This window comes from Oncorhynchus mykiss, chromosome 12 (assembly GCF_013265735.2).
Source record: "Oncorhynchus mykiss isolate Arlee chromosome 12, USDA_OmykA_1.1, whole genome shotgun sequence".
Taxonomy (NCBI): domain Eukaryota; kingdom Metazoa; phylum Chordata; class Actinopteri; order Salmoniformes; family Salmonidae; genus Oncorhynchus; species Oncorhynchus mykiss.
Window position 1 is genome coordinate 62,599,285 of NC_048576.1, and position 9,608 is coordinate 62,608,892.

Sequence of the window (9,608 nt, forward strand, 5' to 3'; positions counted from 1 at the left end):
AAGTTTGTTGCTGTTTTCTAAGTGTTGACCTGTAGTAATGGATGTTGTATCAGTCTATTGAGGTTCTTTGCTCTTTTACTGAGCATCTTCATACCAGTGGTGAATACTGACAATTACCTGACTGAGGGTCATAACAATAGAAGTTTAACATGAGGTTTTATAAAGGATGTTACCCCTCACCACAGAGGGTGTCCTTTACCGTATCTTGTAATAGTGCCATATCAATTAAGGGCCCAGCTGTCAACTCTAGGTCCATAGGAGTGAAATGGGTAACTACAGTTGATATAGACCTTTAATCTGAGCATCACAAGTTTATTATTATACAGCCTAGAGGTCAATCAAACCCTTGCGTCCTGCTCGGTAATTCAGTTAGCAAGTTATGGTATATTTCTCTAGTGATGAATTTCGTCTCTTACTGACACAAAATACGTCTCTAATTCAGGTAATACCCAAAAGTTCCCCTGCAGCAAACTATGAACTGAATACTCAAAATAAATCTACAAGCCTCTTGTTCACCATAAGGGGCTTATTGGAGCTGTCATATGGTTGCAAAGCTACTGGTAATTTACTGAAGTCATTCATTTTGGTAATTGACAGCCAAGCTTCACCTTAATACTTTTAACTGAAAATATTGCTAGACAATTTTAAGGTGTCCATATAGTAAATGAGTTTCTAGCGGGTAGACCATTTCGTTAAAGGGGAAAATGGCCTAATGAGAAGTGTCTAATCAGCAATGGCATTTTCAATAACTAAACTATTTCCTTTTCACAACTGCCGCCAACATTAACAACCTAGAAGTATTGACATGGTAAAATGGAGTACATTTAATTAAAAGATAATGGTGTTCACTGAGTTGATTTATATTTAGGGTAATGTTTTGCAGCTTTGTCATTCTATTTGAAAATATATTTTACATGTGAAATCCACACAGGGCCAGATATTTGTGATAATCTGACGTACCCAAGAAGGCTACTAGATGGCATCTGATTCATTTGCATTTTCCAACATTTGAATTTATGGATCCCTATTAGCTGCTGTCAAGGTATCAGTTACTGGGTGGCGCAGTGGTTAAGGGCGCTGTACTGGGTTCGCGCCCAGGCTCTGTCGTAACCGGCCGCGACCGGGAGGTCCGTGGGGCGACGCACAATTGGCCTAGCGTCGTCCGGTTTAGGGAGGGATTGGTCGGTAGGGATCTCCTTGTCTCATCGCGCACCAGCGACTCCTGTGGCGGGCCGGGCGCAGTGCGCGCTAGCCAAGGTTGCCAGGTGCACGGTATAGCCTCCGACACATTGGTGCGGCTGGCTTCCGGGTTGGTTGGGTTGTGTATCGGAGGACGCATGACATTCAGCCTTCGTCTCTCCCGAGCCCATACGGGAGTTGTAGCAATGAGACAAGATAGTAGCTATTACAACAATTGGATACCACGAAATTGGGGAGAAAAAGGGGTAAAATAAAATTTTAAAAAATGTAGCAGTTACTCTTTATGGGGTCTAGCAAAATAAAGGCAGTTCTATACAATAACACTAACATTACATTAGATTTCACAACACATTAAGGGTTTGCCCTCAGGCCACTACTCTTCTACAACACAAAATGTATTGCATTTTTGAATTAATAATTGAGTAGCCCAGCATTCACATTCTATTCCATATTTTGAGCCATAGGCCTATCCAAGCCTTTACACATAATGTAGTTGGTCCAAAGTTGGCATCATCATCACTTTAATTGGATTGATAATGTATTTCTATCCCAGTTCACTTTCACTACAACAAAGTAATCAGCCTCTCTGTTTTCAGTTAGACTAACACAATACTTGTTTAATTTGATTCATTATAGAATCTTCACCTTATTAGAACATGATTTCCTTTACAACCATGTATGTATGTACGTATACATGTATACTTGTTAATTAATTGATAGTGCAATTAAAGTGTCATCAAGTCAGCAGCTTCTTGACATTGAGTGCCTCGACTCCTATTAAGTTAATTGAGTATCAGACATTTTGTGACATATTCTGGTCTAGTGGTAATGCTCCTGACTCTGGACCACACATGACCCTTGGTGGCATGGATTCAAACCCTGCCTACGCTTCATATCTGTATTCCTCTAACTTTCTGTCCCCCCCTCTCATTCATAACTTGATATCTCAATAAAGAGAGAGAAAATACTAATATATATATAAAGAAATTAGTAATCTCCAGACCATGTACAACCCAAACATGGTGAAGGGAACATAAATAGAATAATGGGTTTTGACATTGGTGGTGACTTTCTGAACTGTTATAGTTAGACCAACAGTTTAAAGTAATACAGAAATATATGGCTATTTGAGTTCTAATTGACTAAATTGACAACATTTTCTGGAAATTTGTTGTATTTTCCCTTCAATTCACCAGAAACAACCATTCACGGCTATTTGTTTAAAAATGCCTTAGTAAGTTACACAGTATATGTAAGTTGCATAGTATAGTATATGTTCCTGCTGTTCTCTCCTTCTTCCCTTCTTCCTTTTCTTCAAATCTGGTATCAGCCGGTCTTCACCCATTCATCACCCCTCATGTCTGTTTCTGCAGTCACAAAACTCTGCCTTCTTCCACCATTGTCACTGTGATAACAGAACAGAACTACCTCAAGACCAATGATGGTTGATAAATGAAGATAGTTAAACTCAGGTCGTTTACCACTGTCTGCTTTAGGAAGGGGCTCCTTAAGCAGACAACAATGCGATAGTGGTCTGCTTAGTTAATTGACTTTCATTGGGGGAAAAGAAGGAGTGGGCTGTCTTGCTTCCTCTTCCATCTCTGCTTGAGACTCCAGAATGCTGAGTCACAATGACAAGGCAGAAATACATTCAGGGCAGAGCCTGAGTCAGTCCATACTGTAGTAGAACCAACAGGAGTTTATGACAGGAATAAGAAGTGGCACAAATGTCCCTGGGGACAGGGGGGACATGCATTTTTGTCCCTTCCCCAGTTTTATCATTGGAATGTGATACAAAACGAGGCAACGGTGTGCTTTTGGACCATGCGGATCTCTCCGAGCTGTCGGGAAGGCTGTTCAACCCATCCAAAATATAAATATATATATGTCCCCCCCACAACTAAAACCAATGTTGCGCCCCTGGTAAAAAATAGTGGGAGGGAGCAATAGGGAGTGAGGATGAGGGGGAAAGATTACAGACTAAAAACACTGTGTCACCCTTCAGAACTTCAATAGAAATAGTTATGTAATGGTTAATCATTTACAGTATTACTTACGGTTTATAACTTTGTGCGGCTGGTCACATGATGGACCCGGTCATGACTTTAACAACTTAACACAGGTTCTCGGGGTTGAACATTACAGAAGAGATTTGCATAGAGAAATTAAGACAATTATTTGACTATTTCAATTTTAATCCTGTTTGCTCTTCTGCTAAAATATGGTCACTTAGAACAAACTGGAAGAGTAGACGTAACATAGTAAAAGTATATTCGGGAATACTCCAATTAGTATGATATATTTTGTATGGTATGTATTAATTTGTGGATGTCCATCATCAAATTGGTATTATAATAAACTAATGGTAATTCATACAATATGTTACGAATTGCAATTTTTATAATATGTTACGATTTGCTAAACATATGATATGTTACGAATTCCAATTTGTTGTGGCTAACTTTAGCTCGGTGGCTAGGTGCTAACGTTACCTAGGTGGCTAAAATTAGTTAGGCTAGGGGTTAAGGGTTAAGGTTACTTTAGGGCTAAGATAAGGTTAGGAGTTACGTTAAAGGGTTAGGGTTAGCTAACATGCTAAGTAGTTGCAAAGTAGCTAAAAAGTAGTAAATAGTTGCAAAGTTGATAATTAGCAAAAAAGCTGAAGTTGTCCGTGATGAGTTACAAGCAACTTTTGGGATGCTAGACGTTTGCGTTATATGCTCACCCAAACTTATACTTTAGGCATGACACATAATTTAGTCAAAAACTGATGTCCCTTTTCGCAAAAAAAAGAAGGAATGTCAAGTATGTCACAGCCCTTGTTGTAACACCGGTTTAAGCATGAGTCTACTGCCACTTCCAACAGTCTGAAGAGGCTTCGTCTCATTGTCTCCAAAACTTTGTTTCCACTCGTAATGAAAGCATTACGCTATAAAGTGAGGTTCAGCCTAGAACAGTTGATCAAAGTAACAGAAAGCAGGGCACATACTTCAAGGATTATCTATGTTGAAGACCCTTACCCACATTTGAAGCAGCTTCATAATTTTTCAACAAACAATGAACCTAGATAGTAGCTATGACAAACTGATAGATAGAGTCTGTTTTGGCTTACATTTGAGGAAAAAGGGGGCCCTGTTCTAAAACAATTGGAGTAGAGGCAATACCTTACATACTAGGCCAGGAAAGACCAGGGTCTGTATAAATCAGTGGAAGCTGGGGGGAGGAGCTTCCCCATCCATGTAATGTTATTCAATGTGATCTAAAAGGCAAAACTGTTCCTAAACCGGCATTCTTGCTCTGAGAGGCTTGATGCAAACTGCCCCAGAAGACCTCAGCTGTGTTCGAATACCCATACTAACATGCTGTATACTACATACTTAAGGAGCACATACTGCATACTATATACTATTAGTTCACAGGGCTCCCGAATGGCGCAGCGGTCTAAGGCACTGCATCTCAGTGCAAGCGGCGTCACTATAGTACTGCTGTAATTGAGGTATGATTGGGCCCAGTGTCGTCCGGGTTTGGCTGGAGTAGGCCGTCATTGAAAATAAGAATTTGTTCTTAAATTACTTGCCTAGTTAAATAAAGGTTACATTTTAATATACTGTAAAAGAACTGTAAACTTTTAGTTGAGCGTACTAGCGCTTCGACTGTCTACCGGAAGCTGATGCTGTTGCTATGCAACCTCTTGTTAGCTTGTTAGCATAACTAATTACTAGCTAGACATCATATGATTTCGGATGTGTCTGTAAATTTAATCTGGAGTGTCAGAGTGCCAGAGTACGCTCTGGGACTTCTTAAATTCAGAGCGTTGTCAGATTGTCCGTTCGCAAATCGAAAGCTTTTTGCTCTCTGGACGAGGAGTTGGGTTGACTCGAGCGTTCTGACCTCACAACGGCATTCAAGCACCCAAGCTAACTGGTTGACTTTGGCTAGCTTGCTAGTTATTTCCAGACACAAATGAGAGAACACCTCACTCTGACCATTTTACTCGCCCTGGCAGAGCTGGTTAGGCTGTTTTCATGTTATCCAGAGCATTGTTGACTGTAACTGTGGTGCTGGCAACAATTGAATTACTCTTTTAATTGAATTACCCTCAGATGAGAGTGCTCTGAAATCGAAGTAGAGAGCCAGAGTGAATTAACAATGTCCATTGAGAACGCACAATAACTATACCACTTAGCTAAGCCTGATGTCTTAATAGCCAACTAAATGTATGTTAGGTATTTAGCTAACATAAAGGTACATACTACTGCAATGATATGCTATGCGGTTCATAAGGATAGCGTAGCTAAAGAATTGTAATGCAACTTATTTGAAAATTCATTACATCGCTGAACATTTTCTTAACATTTGTCATAATTAGTTAAAGCAATGAAATTGTATCTGCTCTCATCTGACTTCGGCTGCATATTTTCCGCCCTTTTCTTAAAATCTGAAAACTTGTGTTGCCATGCCCGTTTTCTGAAGAATTGCATTATGGGCCCTGAAAGCACGGAAATAATGTCCACTGCTTATATACTTCGTATTTTGGCTAATTTAGTATGACATCTGGGAACTTTTGGCGTGCTAACTATATATATACTAGGACCAATAACCATACTACATACTCCACTTACATCACAAGTAGTATGGTTAGTGCGGTTAGTATGAGTATTCGAACACAGATCTAGTTCTTATGAATACCAATGACGTTTCAACTACATGGCTGTATTGAGCAATAACCCGGCACCCTGAAAGCACCATGTCAACAGTTGTGGAAGATCAGGTCATGTGAACTGAAGTTGTTAGGAAGGTTACTTTATTACTGTAGTCTTTGATTTTCATTATCTGTAAAAAAGTTTTCCACTTCACAGTTTTAGCTTAATAACCGATGTGTGGTTAGACGTATGTAGCTACTGATTTTGTGTAGTTATTTCTAGGCTAATGTAATCAACTGACATACCATTTGTCAACCTCAATATGTAATTTGAAACCGAAAGGTGTATCAACAAATACCATTTCTACAAAAGCCAGCCTTTCTTTCTCTGTCCACTACTGTATTCCCATACCTCATATTGAAAAATGAGCTGATATTTAAAAAAGTGTGATAAACCAGTTTTTATTTTGGCTGCATTCTGGAAAAGGTAAACAATTAAGCTACATATGTTATTGAAACATGTGCTCTTAGAGAATGAAACAGAAGTTTACAGAACTGCATCTCAAAGTTCAATTCCTTTTATATCCTAAATCAAACGTAGACGTGGACTATTTCTAAATTAGTCTAATATTAGAATGAGTGTTCAAATTCTTTCTATTTTCTTCTAAGGATTTAACACACACACATTTTTCAACAATAACTTCTGTAGTTAGACCTGCACTGTAGCATTGCTTAAGCTTTTAGCTGATACTACTGCTTTAGTTGTTTCCAATAGAATGTTACTTTGTAATAAACAAAGTTGAAAAAAAAATAACAGTCCGAGATGAAGAGGTCAAGGCGAGAGATTTACTCTGCCCAAAATCTTTCCGCGTGAGATAAGCCCGTTTTCTTTCAAATTACTTGAGGATTATGATCGAATAGAAGTTTCGTAATATTTGTAGTGATATATGTGGATGCATGTGGTATTCCGGAAACTTTGAGAAAAATGAAGTATATTTGTGCGTGGTGTTCACACACGTACCTGCCCTCTCATTGGTTGGAATGGTCCCACCTGATCTACCTGTCTTCATTCGTTGAACACATGTATTTCCATTGATAGAGTGGTCACTCGGCTCTCTTGTCAATATAATAAATCATCTTTGCTTTAGGTCATGTGTATGAGTGGGCTCGTCTTTAAATGACCCGCCTAGTTCCTGTTGAAATTCTAAAGGTGATTGGCTACGCTTTGTGAGGGTGGATTTCACTGACGCATTCCGTTTGGAACAATAAATAGAGCGAACAAGGTTCCTTCCAGTTCACAAGTCTGAGAAGACGCATGAAGAAGTTCTTGCTTCAACAGTGATTGAACGGAACTCCTCTGCCTTCGTCCCGCATTATAGAACATTAAGGGTTAATGACATAGCACTTACTTGAACTATAATAGCAAAATAGTTTAAGAAACTCTATTTTTGTACTTTTTATTTTGATATAAAAGAAAATCTGCCAAGATGGAGTCTCAGATCCGCCAGAACTATCACCACGATTGCGAAGCTGCCATCAACCGGATGATCAACTTGGAGATGTTTGCCTCCTACACCTACACTTCAATGGTAAGGAGTTTACCAAGATGACCGTGTTGTTGATCTACCTGTGTATTATGCCTGGTCCTAAATGGCTTTTTTCCACTTGATTTGTCTGTTGTCCTAGACAATTAATAGCCAAGAATCGCAACTCCGTGTAGTACATTTGAGTTTTACTTGGCAAGGCTATTAAGACCCTCCAGTTAGATATAGCATACAAATGTAGTTGGGAATCTATCCTACCTCTGTCAGAGCGCGTAACAACTCCTTGACAGGTTAAATGTCAGGTTACCAAGTAGACAACGGACTAGACTGATTCATCCCTATCATCAAGCTTAGTTGCCACATCAAGAACCGAATGCCGTCATGTTTATTTTTTTCTAACTACAATGTTTTGTTTATCCACCCAGGCTTTCTATTTCTCCCGTGACGATGTGGCTCTGCGTGGCTTCGCGCATTTCTTCAAGGAGAACAGCGACGAGGAGCGGGAGCACGCCGAGAAGCTTCTCTCCTTCCAGAACAAGAGAGGTGGACGCATTTTACTCCAGGACATCAAGGTGAGCGCCTGAGCATCAAACACATTTAGATTGTAGACTGATAGAGAATGTTTTTCCTCCATGGAGGAAAGTGTCTACGGAGTTTAGTTGCTCGAGAGAACCTGGAGTAGTCCTAAACATACTGCCTCTAACCACTGAACTGAAACTGTGAGAGGGGTGTAACTCTGTTCACTTTATCTTAACCTTAACATCTGCTAGTAGTCATTAACACTTCTGTGTTCACTCTGTCCTGTATAGAAGCCAGAACGTAATGAGTGGGGCAATGGGCTGGAGGCCATGCAGTGTGCTCTGCAGCTGGAGAAGAATGTGAACCAGGCCCTGCTGGACCTGCACAAGATTGCCTCTGACAAGGTTGACCCCCATGTAAGTTATGGTGAAACCACACATCACATGTATGTATCACATAGAATACAGGTACTGTCTCAGGAGATGATCAGGTTGTTGTAGCTCTGATAACTAATGACACAGGATTGTTTGACCTGCTTCTTCACACGCACACAATAGTCCAGATGCTCACAATGCAGCTAATGCATAAGGGGCGGCAGGTTGTCTAGTGGTTAGAGATTTGGGCCTCTAACAAAGGTCAGCTCTGGGATTCAATCCAGCAACAAGGTAAAAATGTGTTCTGCCCCAGAACAAGGCAGTTAACCTATTGTTCCACATTAGGATGCCATTGTAAATAAGTGTTTGATAACGGACTTGTCTCGTTAAAAAATAGACACCTCATTATCTACACTTATGCCATTACCACTTGTGTGTTACTGTTACAATAGTCTGTAGTCATTCTCTTGTCTGACCTGTGTTTTCCCTCTTTAGCTGTGTGACTTCCTGGAGACCCATTACCTGAATGAGCAGGTGGAGGCCATTAAGAAGCTGGGAGACCACATCACCAACCTCACCAAGATGGATGCTGTCAAAAACAAGATGGCAGAGTACCTGTTTGACAAGCACACCCTGGGAGGCCAGAGCTAAACCACTTCCATCCCCAGGCTACGGCCTCCAGCCTCAGACCAGGACTCCTGGCTTCTCTGATAGATCCTACTGGCTTTGCTTTTATAGGGATGGGAGAGTGTTAAACTGGTGAATTGCAACACTGCTGTGACATTGATCTTTCTGTTGACAACACTACTGTATTTTGGAGGCAAGGCTTCTTGTAAAACAATTAAAAAAATATCACTGAAGTTAGTTGCGGTTTTCTAAGTGTTGACCTGTAGTAATGGATGTTGTATCAGTCTATTCCGGTTCATTGCTCTTTTACTGAGCATCTTCATACCAGTAAATACTGACAATTGTAGACTAGTGGCTGAGGGTCATAACAATAGAAGTTTAACCTGAGTTTTATAAAGGATGTTACCTCTCACCAGAGGTTGTCCTTTACCGTACCTTGTAATAGTGCCATGTCAATTAAGGACCCAGCTGTCAACTCCAGTGCCGTAGGAGTGCAATTGTTACCTACAATTGATGTAGACCTTTACTCTGCATCACAAGGTTATTAGACAGCCTAGAGGTCAATCAACCGTTAGCCAGCTGTTATGGCACATTTCTCTAGTGATGGGAAGTTCGGCTCTGACTGACAAGTCTTTACTCATTGTATTTATTTCAGTTGGTAATCTCCAATAGTTCCCCTAACGTAAACTATGAACTGAATAC

General features: G+C 40.2%; 1 protein-coding gene and 1 long non-coding RNA gene across 2 annotated transcripts; one reads left to right on the forward strand and one right to left on the reverse strand.

Moving 5' to 3' along the window:
* Positions 1-2,508: 2,508 nt before the first annotated feature.
* LOC118937705 lies at positions 2,509-6,987 on the reverse strand. Its single transcript, XR_005035070.1, has 2 exons — positions 6,864-6,987; positions 2,509-2,605 (listed from the first exon to the last, which is right to left on the reverse strand). It is a non-coding gene; the product is annotated as an uncharacterized LOC118937705 (long non-coding RNA).
* A 6-nt stretch (positions 6,988-6,993) lies between these two features.
* LOC118936276 (ferritin, middle subunit-like) lies at positions 6,994-9,139 on the forward strand. The gene is made up of 4 exons (XM_036938020.1): positions 6,994-7,431; positions 7,812-7,958; positions 8,196-8,321; positions 8,775-9,139. The coding sequence occupies exons 1-4, from the start codon at positions 7,330-7,332 to the stop codon at positions 8,928-8,930; spliced, it is 531 nt and encodes a 176-aa protein (XP_036793915.1). The 5' UTR covers positions 6,994-7,329; the 3' UTR covers positions 8,931-9,139.
* The last annotated feature ends 469 nt before the right edge of the window (positions 9,140-9,608 follow it).

Bases quoted from the DNA above. Each gene is read 5' to 3' on its own strand.
- LOC118936276 (XM_036938020.1), top strand. From the start codon at position 7,330: ATGGAGTCTCAGATCCGCCAGAACTATCACCACGATTGCGAAGCTGCC. The intron at 7,432-7,811 runs GTAAGGAGTTTA...TTATCCACCCAG, and splicing joins CCTACACCTACACTTCAATG to GCTTTCTATTTCTCCCGTGA. The intron at 8,322-8,774 runs GTAAGTTATGGT...TTCCCTCTTTAG, and splicing joins CTGACAAGGTTGACCCCCAT to CTGTGTGACTTCCTGGAGAC.